Source organism: Amblyomma maculatum, chromosome 5, assembly GCF_055883805.1.
Source record: "Amblyomma maculatum isolate TAMU_Amacu chromosome 5, ASM5588380v1, whole genome shotgun sequence".
NCBI classification, from domain to species: Eukaryota; Metazoa; Arthropoda; class Arachnida; order Ixodida; family Ixodidae; genus Amblyomma; species Amblyomma maculatum.
Genome location: NC_139348.1, coordinates 149021327 through 149040671, shown reverse-complemented (window position 1 = coordinate 149040671; position 19345 = coordinate 149021327). Strand labels below are relative to the sequence as shown.

The 19345-nt window shown below is 49.0% G+C and overlaps 1 protein-coding gene and 1 pseudogene across 1 annotated transcript; one reads left to right on the top strand and one right to left on the bottom strand.

Annotated features, from left to right (window-relative positions):
* Positions 1-23: 23 nt before the first annotated feature.
* On the top strand, positions 24-9294 carry LOC146189917 (uncharacterized). The gene is made up of 4 exons (XM_084605377.1): positions 24-28; positions 3798-4151; positions 6430-6910; positions 9103-9294. The coding sequence occupies exons 1-4, from the start codon at positions 24-26 to the stop codon at positions 9292-9294; spliced, it is 1032 nt and encodes a 343-aa protein (XP_084461503.1).
* A 5908-nt stretch (positions 9295-15202) lies between these two features.
* On the bottom strand, positions 15203-16018 carry LOC146189916 (uncharacterized; annotated as a pseudogene).
* Between the last annotated feature and the right edge of the window lie 3327 nt (positions 16019-19345).

Here is a 19345-nt window from a genome sequence, read left to right as displayed (position 1 = left end):
GAACGTATTACAACTACTGTACCATGAGGTGAGTCGCTGAATTTCTTATGTTTTTCCTAGACTCGCCATTAATACTGGTTTAATTCGCTGCTGCCACGAACGCGTCAAATCATCCTGACCGCATGAATTCACGGTTTTATTTCGCTGTTTGCATGCTACACAATCGACTCAGATTCTGTAGATGTGATGCTTGCTCTAACACAGGAGGAAAATAATTTCGTACTGTAGCCTAGTATACTTGACTTAGAGTCGCTCTAGTGCCTTTAGGGCACTTCTTTTGAGCCCATAAAATATGGCTCAGCTGCTGGAACGGAAGGTAGCTCGCGGCGAAAGTGGCCTGTTTCTGCCCTTCTAGCCATTATCACATACACATTACGTTGTTTCTAGCCGAGACATCCGTGGGCTTTCGAAACAGCTCGGAGCAAGCCTAGGTTTCGGATTCCAGAAGCTGGTTTACTTTATGGTTTACGGATAGCAGGGTTCGAACTCTACCGTGGCGGCCACGTTTCGACGCAGGCGAAAACAAATTGAGGGAGGTTATGCAAAAGGTCGGGAAGCTGCAGTTTCAGCTGTACATGTGGCGCCATCTCTGAGCCGCCGCCTAAAAAAGAGGAGTTTTAACTGTGGCCTCAGCAATCAGCTCAGGAGCACTGGCATGCTTCATCGCAAAGCACAAGGGTTTAATTATATATGTGTTACCTGAATTGCACGAGAAAGCCGCATAAGTAACCCAGCTGTGCTGCAAAGCCATGCGTCGTATTTACAGGACTCACTCAAGCGGCGAGTCTGAAGGGCAGTCGAGAAATGATCCCTTTCGCTGTGCTAATCGAAATAATTCGCCGCCACTAAAACTGAAGCATACGCCCGACCACTGTACCGGGGTACCCGGATTCGATCCCAACCGCCGGCGGCTGCGTTTCGATGGAGGCGAAACGCAGTGGCATCCGTCTGCTGTGCGATGCCAGTGCAAGTTAAAGATCTCCAGGTGGCCGAAATTGCACCGCAGCCCTTCACTACGGCATCCCTTTCTCTCTTTCCGCTTTCACTGCACCTTCATTCCTTCCCTTGCGATGCGGTTCAGGTGTCCAGAGAAACAGATGTGACAGAAAGCGCGCCTCTTTTCTGTGAACCAATCATTATTAAATCACTGCACCTGGAGAAATATTCGAAAAGTCACTCGGGCAAAGATGCAGTTTTGCACAACACAGCTAGAAACGTATACATTTGGTGAATTCCTTCTCTGGAAACAAGGAAACATTGATAAATGACCTCTCATCTTCTTTCTCCCTTTGAAATGCGCTTTTCGCTGCCCATGCGTCGCAACAATTGCAGGCTGCGGCGAACCATGGATCTTCTGAACGATACGAAACACTACGATTTGCCACGTCCCGATCCTTGGGTGCTATTCGGAGCGGAACACTCCGTTACATTTCCGGCAATGGTGGTGGTGGTGGTGGTAAAAACATTTATTGTACATTTTGAAGGGGGTTTGTTTGGCGCGGAGCCCCTCTATAAATCAATCCACCCTTCTGATTGATTTATAAAAGACTGATTGATTTATAGGGAAGATAAAGGCGCGGTATCTGTCACAGTTGTTTTTGTGGACACCTGAACCGCGCCGTATAAGACGGGAGGAAGGTGGAGTGAATGTGGAAATAGGAGCCTTAGTGGAGGGCTGCGGAGTAATTTTGACCATCTGGGGATCTTTAACGTGCGCTGACATCGCACGGACGCCTCTTGGTTTCGCCTCCATTGCTCAGGTCTCGTCTTCAACTTTCTGTGGCAATGTGGTGGAAGCTACGCAGCCGAAACGCACCAGCTCGCTCCGCACAAGAATATAGTGCCTTCAGAAATTTCCCAGGTGATGCTCTGGAATGTTATACTATTACGGAACTATTAACCTTATTATTGTATCAGGCTTATACTGCAGTACTAGCCAGTAAAGCGAGAGTTTAATACGCAACTTTCATGTCGATGGCTGTCTGGTGGAATGCGTCTGCCACTTTTTCTCCGCCCATTTCTGCGCGGGTTTGCAATGTGCGTCTGTTTTTGACAGCGTACGTCATGCGCGTTGCCGACATGCCGAGGCAAGGTACTTGGAAAAACATGGCGTAGTAACACAGTTAGTAAAGCCCCGCCCAAGTAGCTTTGACTCCATTGCCACAGAAAGTTGTCCCCGAGTATATATAGACATGGTGAGCAGCGCATCCTAATTCTCCTTCTCTGGCGTGAGGATGATAGTAGTGATGAAGGTAGGCTAGTCAGCGGCGCATTTCGGGCGAGCAGATTAGACAGATTAGATTGGACTTCATTATATTGAACTGGATTGGACTCGGTTGGACTGGTTTGGATTGGACAGGTTTGTATTGAATTGAACAGGATTGCTTGGATTGTATTTCACTGGAATTATAGTGATTCTAGTTCACTGTACTGGAATGAACTGTACTTGATTGAACTGGATTTTGATTATACTGGATTGGTTTGGATTGAATTATGGTATACTGTATTGGACTCGATTACATTGGATTGGATGGGATTACATTGGATTGGAGAGGAGTAGGCAGCCCAGCGCCAGGTACACATGCTTTCGCTACGTATATCTTGGCCTAGCTGAGCTAAACAACGACCAATTTTTCGCTCAATACTAACGCCGAATTTTCTGGATAACCAGGATTTAACGCTATCGGGTCAAAATCCACTTTCCTCTGTAGCACTGTCTCAGACAGGGCTTTACGTGCACCTTGCGCGAGAGATATGACTTTCTTTTAAGGCAAGTAAATAAATATAAGTAGTGTTCATTAATGCATACGTCACCTCTATCTGTTTTTCAAGATGACCGCATCTTTTGGATTCCCACTTCGTTCCTCAATGTCGTAATTAAGTAACTGGCAGCTATTATTTATTAAGTGACATTGCCAGCCAGGCAAGGCGACTCTAAACAGCTCGAGATTGGTTTCCCTGTGCTAGGACGCTCCGTGTTTTTTTTAAGCTATATACATCAGCATAACTACATATGCTTCGATGCGGTGACTCAATGTTTGAGGTTCTCGACTGCTGATATCTTGGAGTCGGGTTCGATCTCGGCCGCGGCGACCATGTTTCGATAGAGGCGTAACGTGGGCCGCCCGTGTACTGTGAGCTTTCATACTAGCTCAGGTGCTCGAAACTGTCGAAGAGCTGCACTACGGCATCCCTTTCGAGTCGCTTTGCATGGGACGTTAAGCCCTATAAACCAAACCAATTGTTGCGTATAGGAACGCGTTATGTTGACGCTCTGCCAAAAGATTAGATTGTAAACCCGTGTTAAGCTGTCCTAACATAGTTCCTTTCTTAAAATCTCTTCGTATGTTCTTTTCACATGTTTGGTTTGATTTATGGGGTACAATGTCCCAAAGCGACTCAGGGTATGCAGAAGCCGTAGTGGAGGGCACCGGAAATTTTAACCGCCTGGGATGGTGGTTGTAGAAACATTTACTGCCAATATTACAGAGGGTGGGGGCGCTGCCCCCTACATGGCAGTTGAGAGCCCCCTCCATGTACGGAGGGACCTCTTACAAAGCAAATAAAGCCCTTGGAGGGCTATCCGAGCGAGAGCGCATGTAATGATCTTGCGCTGGACCTTATATGAGTTACTGGTAAGTAGTTTCTCCCAGTAATCTAGAGCCACCTCTGGTTATTTAACCTGAACTGACATCGCACAGTACACCGGTGGCTTGCTTTTGCCTCCATCTAAAAGCTACCGCCGCGATCGGAATCAGATATCAGATTAGTTCAATGTCAACTCTGCATTCCCCCAGAAAACCTGAAGGCTCTGCGCCCACTCCCCGCAGTCTGATGGTGGTGCTGTCGCGGCAGGGCCGCTCACCTACTACCCTGGTGCTAGTGAGCTTCCTGTCCATGGTGGTGCTGGGACTGCTTCTTCACCACTTGACGGGCACCCTTCTCAAGCAGAACTTCCCCACACAGCTGTGCCAGAGTCACGCAAGCGGTGACCGGCCTGGCGCAACCGAGGTGGTGGTGGCTGTGCGTACAACGCCAAGCAATCACGAACTCCGGGGGGCCATCCGCAGGTCCATGTCCCATCCGAGCGTCCGCGCCGTGCTTCCATGGCAGGTCGTCTTCTACATGGGATACTCCGTCGACCTCGTCAGGTAAGCCTGATTGTTTCCTTGCTTTTTGCTAAAAGGCGCCGAGTCAACAGAAAAGGAGTCAGACTGTTAAGGAGCGTATCTCAAGCGCTCACTGCATTTTGCTCCTGATTCACAGTGGCAAGCTGGCCTTTCAGCAGTTCTTAATACCGTTAGAACTCCCGGAGAATGATCAAACAAGCGGAATCAATAAAATGGCAAGAACGGCAAGATGAGAAAAAAAGAGCTCTCGTGACTGCCATAGCAAGTCGGGCATTTGGAACAGGGGAAATCAGAACGTCGTTGTTGATAAAAGCATAGCCGTACTCGGGTTATATCGTACAGCGCCAATGAGTCAACAAAACCAAATCGACAGCGGAACGTTTGAGGAGAGCTTGTATTGTGCAGTGTCTGTCTTGTGTCTTCTGTGTTTGGCGCTGAAGAGTGGGTCAGAGAAGGAAACGTTGTGTAGATAAAATTAGCTCGCTTGAATTTGATGATGCATGTATGCTCGGATAACTTACGAAGTTGATGGGGGGAGATTCTGTAAATGATTAGGGTGAAATTTTGAGTTGTTGAGACGACAGCCGCTTTTTCGGGCAGAGAGGCTCTCGTTGTCTTCGCATTATGCGCTGTCCTGCTGCCTTTTTATCCAAAACAACTTCCGAACAACTTGCCGCCACAACAAGACTCCGATTCTCTAACACTCTTCACCGCGTGCATATGACCACACCACGCCAGCCTAATTCCAACAGCTTATCGCGTTGACGGTAAGCACAGCTCCAAGCAGTATGAAATCCAGCATTTTTATTGCTCTAGAATGTGAAAGAAAGATGTACTCCAGGCTCATCTCTTGCAACCTCTGCTGAATGGATCCTATTCATCAGAGCTTGCAGAGTTTGCGCCGTCTGATGCATAATGCGCTGTGATGAAATATGAGCGCGCTGAAGAGAAAAGGGCCCACGCCACATAGGCACAGCCCGAGACGCGGTCGACGAGGAGCGACGAATCCTCCCGCTGCTGTGACGACCTCATCTATATCTCATACTATCACCACTATCCCCAATACGATTCCGTTATTTCAACAAAGAACATTTGTAGCGTCTGGGAAGAGGGCCTTTTTACCTAGTTTAATTGAAAGGCGCGGATGAGACAGTAAGAAGGCGACGATGTTAACTTCAGAGCGCGGAAGTATTTGGCCGTTGTAATTCAATACAGGTGACGAACTTTACTGCCAAGCACGAGTGTGTATGCAGCTTTACATGTAACATGAGGAATGACTGAGTGCGGCAATAGTATGGGGCCCTCTGGCCTGGGCCAAGGAAACTGACCTGCTCGGCTCGTGGTTCGATTCCTGGCGGTGACAAGCAGGCCAAAAAATCGTGAAAAAGAACGTTTTCTGGTCACATCACGAATGAGGCAAGAAATGGTTTGGCATTAAAAATATCGCTCCTCCAACTCGCCGTACGTGTTTGTGCGTGTGCGTGCGTGTGTGTGTGTGTGTGTGTGTGTGTGTGTGTGTGTGTGTGTGTGTGTGTGTGTGTGTGTGTGTGTGTGTGTGTGTGTGTGTGTGTGTGCGTGCGTGTGCGTGTGCGTGTGCGTGTGCGTGTGCGTGTGCGTGTGCGTGTGCGCGTGCGCGTGCGCGTGCGCGTGTGCGTGTGCGTGTGCGTGTGCGTGTGCGTGTGTGTGTGTGTGTGTGTGTGTGTGTGTGTGTGTGTGTGTGTGTGTGTGTGTGTGTGTGTGTGTGTGTGTGTGTGTGTGTGTGTGTGTGTGTGTGTGTGTGTGTGTGTCAAAACTGAAATAAGTACCGGCAGAGTTGCACTGCGCTGCAGTTTCTCATCACAGAGTATCGTAATCCTCTGTTCGTCATCTTATAATATTCTTGCTTCGGGGACACGTCAATCTTGTCCCCATTATCGCGTTTAGGTTGTTTTAAATTTCTTGCCCATTTATTAGCTGCCCGTGATCCAAATCACTGAGCAAACTATTAAAATCGCCTAAGTCACTGTCAGGTAGCACGGCCGCTCGATGGAAGCACACTGTGCATTTCCATCGAGCGGCCGTGCAAGTAGTTGCTCTATCAAGGCAACGGTGCGCTTCTGGATATTCAAAGATCCGGCTCATGCATACATCCGCCCCTTTTAAATCAATAAGCGTTTGTCACCACCACCACCACCTAAAACCGCCTTGAAACTTATTTGATGCATAGTCCCGCACGCCACAAGGGGCATGCAAGGATCCCTCAAACGGACGTGAATCAGCACCGCAATAGCTTTAAGGCACGCGTTTCTTTTCACGACAGGTCCCGCGCGCTTCGCCGTGAAGTACTCAAAGGTGACGTCATCATCGCTCCGTACGAGGCACGCGTCCAGAACAGCGTGCGGATATTCATAGCCACTATCCGCTGGGTGCATGACCAGTGCATGCCGCGGCTCCGGTACTTCATCCACACCAACGACACCACGCTGGTGGACCTGCTGGCCGCGCACGAATACATTGAGGCTCTGAATGAGACCAACGAGCGGTACTTCCACTGTGTGCCGGTCGAGCTGGTGTCGGTCAACCGGGACGTGAACAGCTCGTCGTTCGTGCCGGAGATCCTGTTCCGAGACGAGTACTGGCCGACGCACTGCGAGGGAGACGCGTTCATCATCCACGCCAAGCACCTGAAGTCCCTCGTGCAGGGCTCCGAGGCCATCAAACAGTACCCATTGCTGACGCAGTACGTCACGGGACATCTGCCTGTGCTGGCCCGAGTGGGACATCGGAACATCACTAGGAAGGTACGCCTGTGGCGATGTTGACCATAGGAGAGGATGCACTGAGCGAGCTGGAGCAGCGATGATTTATCGTGCGACTGTGACTTCTTATTGGTTCATTCATTCATTTCTGACACAACAAAATTCTCAGTCATCATTATTGGTTAGTCTATCCATAATCACCCTGCTATCATCTAAGACAATGCGATATCCGTAATTTTGTTTTTCTGTCCAGCTGTGCATTTTACCGTTAAATCTGGCTTTGTAGTGCCGTCATGGGAGGGCGGATGACATTGAGAACAAGGAAAACAGAAAAAGATCGCTTACAGTTGGACATAACTGTGGAAGGAAACGAAAAATGCCCCTCAAAGCAGGCCCTCGACCCACCTTGCTATTCCTTGACGATCCTTAAGCCGACTTTCTACGTATTTTTTTGTTTTCTCCTGAGGGCATAACTCGCGTAAAATGCCTCCGCCAACCATCGGTCCTGCACCTTTTTTCCTCCACAGGTAATATGGCTTTTCAACTTTCATTCTATGTCCAGATTTTTGCAAGCATTCACGACACACGCCTTATTCTTGGCACACTCGCTCCTGCACACTGAATGCCCCCAACTTCCGAAGCCACGGCTGTATGTGGGTGACATTCACTTTAATGATACAAATTAATACTTACTGTTCTGTGCAGTAAAGAAATGATCCAGCATGATACCAACGTTGCTAATCAAGTGTGCACGGATGAGGCAGTGGAGTGTAGGATGAGCGGAAGCGTCGAATAGCTTTTAACCCAACTTCAATATGCACCACGAAAGTTCATTAAGATGATCGGATGCAGATCAGGGTGGTAGTCAATGTCAGCGGCCCACCGCTGTTTATCAGCGGCTTGAGTGCGCAGCGGCTGATCGCAGGGTCGCGGTATTCGGATCACCTGGCGGCGCCACACATGAATGGAAAGATGGAGGCGAACTGCAAGACTCATGGGTGTTGCACGATGTCAGACCATGCACGCACAAAAAAACCGAAGTAGTCTGAAAACAGAAGTAGTCTGAACTATTGTGTGCCCCGCCGGGGTGGTGCAGTGGTAAGACGCCCGACTACTGTGCCGGAGTTCCCGGGTTCGAACCCGACCGCGGCGGCTGCGTTTCGATGGAGGCGAAACGAAGAGGCGTCGTGTGCTGTGCGATGTCAGCGCACGTTAAAGATCCCCAGGTGGTCGAAATTACTCCGTAGTCCTCCACTACGGCTCCTCTTTCTCTCTTTCCACTTTCATTCCCACCCTCCTCCCTTCCCTTACGGCGCGGGTCGGGTGTCCACAGAGCAAGTGTGACAGTTACTGCGCCTTTCCCTTCCTGTGAACCAATTTATTATTTATTTAACTATTGTGCACCCTCCCAGTACCGGCTCCTTCATACATCCCACATCCATGTCTCTTTGGGACACTCTACCATGTTACAGGTTGCATACAGGTTACCGGTTACACGAAGTACAAATACAACCTAAAGTTCAAGGTTTTACAGCTTCCACATTAGCTCAATTGGGCGACAAACAGAGGTCGTTGGTTCCAATCCTACTGGCCATATACTTTTGCAGTGCGAGTGGTACCTCGATGTTGAAGGAGGATTCCTTGAAGAACCCGTGAGGCAATGAGCCAGTGAAGCAATAAACACTAAAGCCATTACAGCGCCAGCACGCGGGGATCATGAAGATGGGTGCATCTTTACGACGTTTAGTGCGGGAGAAGAGACTTTTTAAAACGGGCTCCTCACTTTAAACCAAACCTCTCACCAGCGTTTGAGGCCTGCGATACAATTTTTTTGTTGTTGTTTCCGCTCCTGCAATGACGCACCCCCGTGCGTGAGCGCCCTAAGTGAGAGCTGCAGGCTCTTAAGGTATAGAGTTTAAGCGATCTCCAAGTTTGTTTTGCACTTTGTAATCAATAATGTTTCAGGCACAAAATAACGCAACTAATCTTCCATTAACGATTCCCACTTCGTCGTTGACACATTTCTCACTAGCCGCAGTGCGCATATATGCCGCAAGCATTGTGGAGGTAGTAACGGCAGCGAACAAGCGGGCAGCGCCCTGTATATACAAAGCTCACAGTTTGAGAGCCGTTCCATCCGTATGGATTAAACATTAGATAGTGGCGGCGTCTTTTCTTTCTTTATGACATCCTCCTCCTCCCTCCTCGCTCTCCTATCTTTCTCTCTGGTGCAGGTACAGGCTTATGGCGCGGAGCCTTACACAAGTAATGTGGCGCCACAGCGGCCCATATTCATCAGTCGACTGAACGCAACATCTAAATGGAAGCCGCAGTGGCTGAAGACGCTCATCTGCTACTCCAGCCCCAACGGTACGACAGAGGAGTTGGCGGATAAGATCGCAGCCAAGATGGGTTTGCTGGACTGAACGCACCTATTGCACACGGCTCGAAGCTGGCCATGACTGTCTCGCTGGCGTAACAGCACGTTTCATGTTCGCTTCTATGCGCACGCTAAACCCGGTTTGTGCTTTCCCTGTGGAAATAGTTCCAGGACCTCGTTCCCCGTAAATGCCGGGGCAAGTCGGACACGGGGGTTTGCTTTTCGTAACTTATTTTTATCCATCCTCCGCTGTGCTCTGGGTAGTGCCAAGTAACCCTTACATTACGGGGGGAAAATGGTTTCTAGGCAGTCACCATACTTTTTACATGCCGTCTAGGTCTCCGTGCATGGAACTTTCTTCTTGAATCTTCTTTGCTGTTGTTTTTGTTGCTGTTTTAAACGCTAGAACATGGCAGTGTTTTGTTTTGTTTTTGTTTTCGTCTTTCGTGTGCTCTTCACCAGGTAGCGATTCTGGCACGGACTGAACTAAGTAGCACATCGGAAATCGTTTCTGCTAGAATACGGAAAGAATGCCTCTTGGTTGAAAGTTCGCTCCACACACGCTTCGGTCAGTTCTTCCATCAATCAACTTAAATCAAGAGACTGAGACTGCAGGAGCAAGCCTAGATTCAAGAAGTGACGCATGCGCATTTGGAAGCTCGGTAGTGCGTATTTCTGACCGGCGTCAAGACATTCTTCCAAATTGTTGGTGATTTGTTTTACTTTCTTTTAGGTTGTTTTGTTATGTCTTCGCTGTGAGCTACCTGTTGCCAAAGTGACATGTGCAGCGTAGAGAGGTCTATGCAAGCGGACCCTTGCATGCAAGAACTTTCTGTTGCCCATAGGGATTGTTTAGCTCTTTGAGTTTATACCTACCACGAGCCGGTTTGCGTTGCCCGATCGACAATGTTTGTTTATGGTGTTACTTTTTTTTCACATTTTTCACTATGCTTGTGTGTGTGTGTCTGCTTTGTTGAATAAGAGTCCAGTGATGTGTTCGTGTTGTTACTTCGTCTCCAAATATTTATTTGCGAGCACACAAACAGAGTTCCTGCTGTGCAGGCGTATAACGACATTTGGGGGCGCTTAAGCTCTGCCTTTAAACTGACTCAAAAATAGCGTTCACAAAGCACCAATCAGATGTCTGCAATGCGGAGAGAAAACGACGCTGAGCGCACATGTGAAGTATAGGTCCTTGGAAGGGAACCGATAATTATTGCCGAGGATTTTATTTTTAAGTCATTTTCATGCCTCGCCGCGACTAGCGGCGCCACTTCTCCCAGCGAATGCTGCCTTTGAACGTCCTGAAGTCCGCGTGACGTCACGCTATGGGGGCTGCCATCGGCTTGCCAAGGACTGTGGAGAAGGAGGCAGGGTACACTACGGCCAGGAGAGCTGAGCTGAATCTATGTCGTATGATCGCTGGCATAATGCGGCAGCTTATGACTGTGCGATAATCAGCATGCATGTGATGATAAAGATAAAATTAATGAATGTCACATGAGATCAAAAGGTTATGGCAGTGTAAACAAAAAAAAACATTTCCATCCGTGAGGTGTCCTCCTAATTAAAAAGATTCATGCGCTTGTCCGTGTCTTACTTCCTTCCGTCCTTCGTGTACTTTCGCGCTATTTTCCATCATGAATGTTAACCAACTCGCCCAACTTTCGGCATTACTTAATTAAAAAGAAACAGCACATCCAATGAGGAACAAACCCGTGCAGCGCGACAGCTCAGGACCTCTTCCAACCGCTTAAAAATGGCGCCTAATACCGTACTGCTTAACGGAATTTAACGAATGGTTTTTGTTTGTTTGTTTTTTTCGCACGATTGTGTTAATATACACATGGCTAGTAGGAAAAAATATATTTAATTGTTGCACTCTGTTACTGGCAATCGTATTTTTTCTTGCCAGGAATATTATTCAATACTGCGCCAGGTTTCGGCCCGTCGCGTCGTCCTGGGAAGGGCCACGTTACCTTGAACAGCCGAGAAGAAGAAAAAGAAGAAGGAGGAGGAGGAGGAAACGCTCGGTCATCGGCAGCTAATGCTTTCGCTCTACATTCTGTTCAGCAGCATTGAACCCTTCTCATTTATATGTGAGCTGCTAGCTTACGCTCTCGCGTCATACTCTTAAAGGATGAGCTTAAGTGTCCCCAATAATGTAGCACCTTACACCGATAGGGCGCGATAGGGGAATAATGTAGCAGACAAAAGAAGCTTCCCCCGTTGCTATCGCAATTCAACTAAGGTTAACCAGAGTAAAACCACAACTAATTTTTGTTCTAGTGCATTGAAGCATAGTCGTATATTTTTTTTGTCACTTTTACACATGTTGTCGCTTTTGAATATTATTGGGCCAAATATTGTGATTGATCATGGTGAAGAGCCTGCAAAGTGGACGAGGATGAGGGTGTTAGGCAGCAAAGAGAAGATGTGTCGGTGCGCTCGTTTATTAAATTAGGATATTGTGGATGAGAGTAATGTTGCTGAATCTACCGCAAAAAACTTTGACGAAGACAAAAAGAGACACATAGAGGACGAAGGACAGGCACTTCTCATCCTTATCATCATCATCAGCCTGACTATACCCACTGCAGGGAGAAGGCCTCACCCATATTTCTCCAATTAACCCGATTCTGAGCTAGCTGCATCCACTCGACCCCTGTGAACTTATTAACCTCATCCGCCCACCTAACTTTCTGCCGCCCTCTGCTACGCTTTCCTCCCCTTGGAATCCAGTTTGTTACACCAAGCGACCAGGGCACCTTTACCAACCGTTTATTGGGACGTGACAGAAGGAATATAAAGGCACCTGTGAGCGTGAGCAAAGATGCCTGGCACTGCGAGCTAACCCATCACGCGACCACCGTACGATTATGATAAAAACGAGGTAAGAAAACCACATTCAGCGTCATAAATCTGCACAAAAAATGTCACTCGCAGAATTTTTTTTATACAGAAGGCCTCTAGGACGAGTCAAGGTTTTACGTTGGCGCTCCTGCCTAACAATTAGCGTTTTCAATTGTTAGGCAGGAGCGCCAATGTAAAACCTTGGCTCGTCCTAGAGGCCTTCTGTATAAAAAAAAAATGTTTTCAAACGAAGAGGTGTCCGTGTGCTGTGCGATGTCAGCGCACGTTAAAGATCCCCAGGTGGTCGAAATTACTCCGTAGCCCTCCACTACGGCTCCTACTTCTCTTTCCACTTTCACTCCCACCTTCCTCCCTTCCCTTACGGCGCGTTTGCGGTGTCCACAGAAGACAAGTGAGACAGTTATCGCGCCTTTCCTTTACTATAAATAAATCAGATTTTTTTTTTAAATTAGCGTTTTCAAACCGTTCCCTACACGTGCTTACAAAGGCAAATACATGCCGCACAAGATTCAGTGGTTTTATTGTTATTCTCTATATTGTTTGCTTGCTCTCGCAGCCGGTCACTGATGCAGTGGCCAGTTTTGCCTGCATATGAAGCACCGTATGGAAGCGGTATGCTGTATACCACTCCTGTGGCGCAATTGACATAGACGATACAATGTCTCTTTTTACAGCCCCCCTCGCAAACCTGCCAGAAATACGGCGGGAAAGCTCTCCCAGCTTGTTGGGGGCTGAAAACACCAAAATATAACATGTTGCGAGCCGTCTCATGTCGAGGTTGTGCGACATGTGGTACTCATATGGGACCACCACCGGCTTAGAAGAAGAGAAAGCAGGTTGCGAGAAAGATTCGCGCATGCGCTGGTTATTATGAAAATGGTCCATTGGCCATGCACTCTGAGCCACTCTTTTTGGGTATCCTGAGCTCGGCGGGAAGTGACGAACGTCAAAAATAAACAAACGCACGTTGGGGCGCTGTCGCTTAAGAACTCTAGTCAAATGCGTCGACATTCGTCAACCTCCAATTGTTTTCGCCGTTTGCCATTGCGTTACAGTGGCAGTGAGCCATATCCATCCCTTGTATTAAAAGCAATTCATTAATTCATATTTCCATCGTTCTCCGTTGGTGTCGTCAGGTCCGGGTTTTAATTTTTCAAGGCATATACGCATCCCATTTAGAGCAGACGATACGCTGCGGTCGCTGCTGCTCCTACTTGAACGAATTAACATGTTTTGTTGTTTTACTGAGCTGACTGCGGAAAGGGATATGCATTCAACATTCGCCTTGCTGCCGACGGTAGCGCAGCTTGAGAAAACTACGCACAGCAAGCATGGGTTAAAGCGTTGCTGTTTCTTCCATAACCAAACAGCTCTAACTCATGGCAACGTGTCGACGTAGAGGCACCGCCCCTCTCCTTGTATTTTGATATAAGCGCGCTGTAATCCATGTTGCTCGGACATTTGTTGGCCAGCGAAACAACATGGCGACGAGGGTGGTGAAGCAGACCGATGACCACTCCTGCGGCGGCTGGTAAAACAGACTCACCGTATCTTAGGTGTTCTCCAAGATTGACCTCTGTCGAGCGTACCAGCAAGTGCTAGTGGAGAACTCGCGAATACCCCAAATACCCACAAAGGACTGTTCCGGTAAATCGCCTACCGTTCGGGTTTACCCGCGTGGGAGTCCCACCCTTGTCGCCACGTTGTTGCGTCTTGGAACAGGAAAGACACGTACAGCAGCCGAGCAATCGCTAGCCTGGGCATGCCAGCTAAATTCTTTTTTTTTACCCATAACCCCTTCCCCTTCCCGAGAGGACTGGGAGACGGCCCTGCTCGGCTGCCTGGATCTAGCGGCACAATAAGCGCTGGTCCAGCGAACTCGTGTGGCGGCCCAGACCAATGGAGTTCCGGAATAAGAGACTTCATCTAGTATTTTAAGGGGAGCGGCCCACTAGGGGTGGCTCCCCAAGCAACCTCTACTTTTGTAATAAATGCTTTTCACCACCACCACACAACTCCGGTTTATTGCGATCCGGCCGCGCATTTTTGGTGGCTAACAAATGCCCGCCTTATATCAAGTTATACAAGGAGAGGGGGTAAGGGGCGGCGCCCCTACGTCGACCCGTTGCCATGAATTAGCTGTGTGCTTATCGAACAAACTACAGTTCCTGCCGCGATAAGTTGGACGCCCGGAACCGGCAATGACGACAACCCGCAGTATTGTGCGCGGTTCGTGCCTTCGCACACCTTCGCGCCGAGCAACGCGACGGATGCGAACTGCATGGATGCGAGGATAACCGACAGCGTTCTGACTGAATTTTCAGGGGCTTTACACTATGATTGCGTGCAGTGCCGCTCTCTCATGCATTACGAGAGCGGACCACGGGGAGGAGCGTGGAGGCGGTAGGCTAGAAGGTTTTTTTCAGAGTGGTGGTGGTAAAAGCTTTAATTTCCAACATATACAGGATAGACATCAACCTATCCGCCTACACGACGGCCTGGAGCCCTTGGACTCGGGCGGCGTGTTCGGCCAGTCGGATTACACCTAGCTGAGTCTCAGGGTGTGAGCTCAACAGTAGAGTCTCCCAAAATTATTCCGTTTTTGTCTGTTCATTTATATTTTTATTTATGGACACGTCCATATCATATGTACCAGATCCGCCTTATCCTGACATAGTTTGCACCTATCCGAGAATTGCTCCGGGTACCATCGTCCGTGTTTGTAAGCGCCTCCAAATGCTTTCTTGGATCTTATTTAGTGTCCTATCTGCCGGTGGGTATTCTCACCTGTTTAGTCGATAGTGCTCTGTACTCTCTTTGTAGCTGACTAGCCTGTCCCTGCTAATAGTGTACTGAGGATCAGAGCCTACCCGGAAGGTGAGACCGCGGGCAAGCTTTATGAGCTCCCTCATTTCCCTGAAGGGCTGGTGCCCATATTAGCCGGATTATTCTATCATCCTGACATGTTCTCAGTATCCTTTTTGCCTGTGGAGAGACCCTTCCCTTGAGAAAGTTGCTTATTGCTGTTTTGGAATCACTTATAATTGTAGTAGCCACCCTGCTATTGCGGGTTGTCTCGACCTCAGATCAGGCGAGACAACCCGCTGAATTTAAGCATATCACTAAGCGGAGGAAAAGAAACCAACAGGGATTCCCTGAGTAGCTGCGAGCGAAACGGGACCTAGCCCAGCACCGAATCCCCCGTCCTTGCAGGCGGTCGGGAAATGTGGTGTATGGGAGGCAACGTTCCCGGGAGTTTGCGACGGTGCAAGTCCCCCTGACAAGGGCTTGTCCCAGAGTGGGTGCCAGGCCCGTCTCCGCCGTTGCGCGCCCGGGACGAAGCCTCCCGTGAGTCGGGTTGCTTGAGAGTGCAGCCCTAAGTGGGTGGTAAACTCCATCTAAGGCTAAATACGACCGAGAGACCGATAGTCAACAAGTACCGTGAGGGAAAGTTGAAAAGAACTTTGAAGAGAGAGTTCAAGAGTACGTGAAACCGCTTAGAGTAAAACGGGCGGGCCCTCGAAGCTCGAAAGCGGTGGGATTCAGTCTCCGGACGACTGCCGAGCTGGCGGCGTCGGGTAAACGGCTCCTTTCGGGGGGCTGTTCCGGCTGCCAGTGCGCGGACGCGGTCTCCGGGGTGCGCACTTCCCACCGCCGGTAGAACGCCGTGACGGACGCGGGTAAATGGGAAAAGTACGACTTTGAGTCCGGCTGTGGAGGTGACCTGCCCGTCCCCTCGGGGACGGTTCGCGGGAGTTATACCTTGCCGTGCACGAAGAGTTCGTCACCCCGTCCAGGCCCCATGGGCTTCTCCCGGCTGTCGGGAGGCCCGAACGATGACGCCCTCTGGAATCGGAGCGGAGGACCCGCTGGGCAAGCTTGTCGCCTCCTGTTGTCCGGGTTTAGGGTGCCTCGATGTCAGCGCCACGGCGGCGCTGACATCGAGGCACCCTATCCGGGTTGGTCCCGTGGCGGCGGGCTGGCGGCGAGAAGCCGGGCGAGCGGGGAATTCTCCCGCGGAGGCGCTATCGTGGTTTGCGGCGAGTAGGTCGGTAACCCACCTACTCCCAATCGCCACCTAAGAGGTGGCGATTGCAAGTGCAATAGCCACCTCTTCAGCCGTGTGGCATCCTAACCGAACCGCTTATTCTTAGATAGATAGATGGATTTATTGAAAGGAAAAGGCAGAGAGGTTGGCCCGAATAATTCAAATCTGGCCTGCTGCTCTGCACTGGGGAAGGGGAAGGAGAGAAGAAAGAAGGTCATGATGGGTGACGATGTGGGAGAAGGCATATGAAATATATATACAGACACAGCAGCTTGCTTTACAAACGTGAATCAAGTCCGCTGGCGCTCAAATAACGGCAAAGAACGCGCACTGCCTGGACGCCCTTCCCCTATTCTTAGATTTGGTTCATCTGACACTATTGCCACCATAACACGCCTTTCCTCATAGTCGGCGGCGTCGACATAGACCACGTCCTGTCTTCCTTCATACATCTTCTGCGGCGTTTCCGCCCTTTTCTTCCTTCTTTCCTGCATGTTTCGTGGCAGCGGGGGCAAGGTCAATGTACAACTGGTCGCGCAACTCGGAAGAAAACGCGTGCAGCTGCCTACTGCCAGCGGCATCAACTCGATGATGAGGGCTCCTGCGAACTGTGAGGCAAATTACTAACGCACAGAAAATAAGATCTGCCAGAACTCCAAAGAACTAGAAAGTAAACATAATATTCGCGCTCAGGAATGAATGCAGTTTTTGTTTCTTGCGTAAGAAAAAACGTGTCACATTTTTAATAATATTTTAACTTGTTTCTAACGGCCTCTCTCGGTCACTTATTATCCGCTGCGTAGTTGCCCAAAGCTCAGATATGGCTCAGACCAAAGCTTTTTTCATCCGCGGAATGGGTGCGTCGTCGGCCCCGGTTCAACGTTCATCGTTGCGTGCTGCGTACAGAGTGGGTTATCTGTAACAAACAGTCAGTATTTCATTCTGCTGGTTGTGGTAGAGCTTTACAGCAAGGCGAAGACTGTCTGTGCTCGATGAGAAACTGATTGCCGTACGCATTTCCGGACGATGGGACAATGCTGCGTCACAGCCACGGTGGTCACAGCTCGGCGACTCGGCTCGGCCTCCCAGGCACGTCGCAAAAGTGGTGGCTTGTTTTACGGATACACGTCTGCATGAGCGGCGTATCGGTGCCTGTTTTAATTGAGTGGTGAAGATGAGATTTTATTGCCCCCAAGACGCGTGTCGCGTTGCTCAGAGCCTTCCGTTCCGCTCCCTTTGCTGCGTGTTTTGCTTACTGCGTCGTATTACCGCACCAACGTTCGCTGAACGTGCTTTAGCTGTTATTACAGTGATGTTCCTATTGTCAATGGGATCTTTCTCATGAACATGTTAAATGCTTAAGTTGTAAATTTGTAACCTCACATTGACTCCTCTCAGTGGCAAATAAAGCGCGAGTAAAATATGGGAATCATGAACATGGCGAGATTAATTGGAGCGAAGCTATATCGTAGATATTTTCACTTCTCAGACGCATTAACTTCTAAATACTAGCAATCCCAATTTGAATTGCTTACCTAAGCTCTTACAGGTTGGCGTTCTAGCGCTAGCGTTAGTTATTCCGTTCGTTTGTTTTTGTTGTTCTTTGACGCTGATATGTACTTTGTTAGCAAGATCTTTCACCCTTTTATAATCTCACCGCGTCTCGTTTGGAGACCTACGCTCAGGAAATTTTGTTATCACGAGGATTTCATGAAGACCGTGACGAATGAGCGGTGGTCGCTCTCCTACACTTAGATTTCATTGTCGTGAAGCGTCTATGTAAGTAATCGTGAATTAATAAAGCCTGGCTTTCTATGCAGCACAGCTTCACTCATTTATGCCCTTAGTGAAATGCCTCAAGCCATGTGGTTCTATCCATTTGCTTGCCGAATTCACTTGAAGGCCCTTGTTCACAAACGTGCCCGAAGAAATAAGCCCCAGAATGCGTTTACATGACGCGCGACGAAAGACTAGGCTAACGACGACGGAGGCAGAACGATGCTATGATAAGGTGGTTAAAGATGCCGTAACATTTCAGTTAACGTAAAACTTGACAGTAGAAATCCATGTCAAGTAAAGTTGGCTGAACAGTTACGGTGTCCATTTTTCTGCCTTATCCGAGCATCGTTCTGCCTCCGTCGTTGTTGGCCTTGTTTTTCGTTCATAAGTAAAAAGACAATCAATTTCCCCGCCAAAAGTACGTTACTGTGACGTCACAAGCAACGTCACGTGTTTGTTGTGCCTCACAGTTCGCAGGGGGCACTGGGAAACTAAAGCCTCGCTCAGAGTCGACACGCAGGCTTCTATGGGAGTTACGCTACCATTTGTTCTTCTACCATGGCGGGGGGATTTTGAGTCGCTTCCTGACTTCTATCGGGACATCCGTCTTCTGGTCCTCTTGGCTCTTGGCTTTCGTATCGAATACCAAGTTTTAGCAGTATGCTTCTTCCTGTCCGGGTCTTTGCCAGTCTTTCGTACTGGGAGATTTGGTTGGCCTCTATCACCTCTTCCAGCGAATTGTGAACCCCCAGCTTCATTAGCTGATTCGTAGACGTACTGATGGGGAGACCAAGGGTTGTTTTTATGCTCTTCCTGATAATTGCTTCAATCTTAGCCTTCTTGCAGTTGGCAAGGTGTAAGTACGGGACTGCATAGGCGATCTTGCTGATGACAAAGGCATGTACACTGCCATGACAAAGGCATGCACAAGGGCGAGGCTACGGCTGTACAAGCACATTTCCTCACCAGTGGATTGGTGCTGGCATCTGGCGGGTACTTTCAAAAACAGTTTTTGAGTGCTTTTTTTCACCAACAGATGGCGAAAACATCCAGCTTCCTCCCACTGCGCTATTTGATCGTGAGAATTTTGATCATATCGCAACAACCGCAACATAACACGTCAGCAACGCAGAACGTCATCACCTGTCTGTTGCGCAAATGAATTGTTGCTGCGCTAAAAAGAAAATTGATCGAGCTCTCCGTCCTCTTCCCTAAGGCGTGATAGCCGACAACCGTGTCTGTACCGGGACAATAGCGAGTGACCGCGACTTTTCATTTCATCCCCCACATCGACTTGCATTTATCACATGATCACACGCGGGGTTTATCGACAGCACCAGAATGATTTCTTTTTCTTTACCGACTGGACCATATCGTAACAGCGGAAAGACAATCA

Coding starts and splice junctions, on each gene's coding strand:
- LOC146189917 (XM_084605377.1), top strand. Junction 4,152..6,429: donor TACTCCGTCGACCTCGTCAG/GTAAGCCTGATT, acceptor TTTTCACGACAG/GTCCCGCGCGCTTCGCCGTG. Junction 6,911..9,102: donor ATCGGAACATCACTAGGAAG/GTACGCCTGTGG, acceptor TCTCTGGTGCAG/GTACAGGCTTATGGCGCGGA.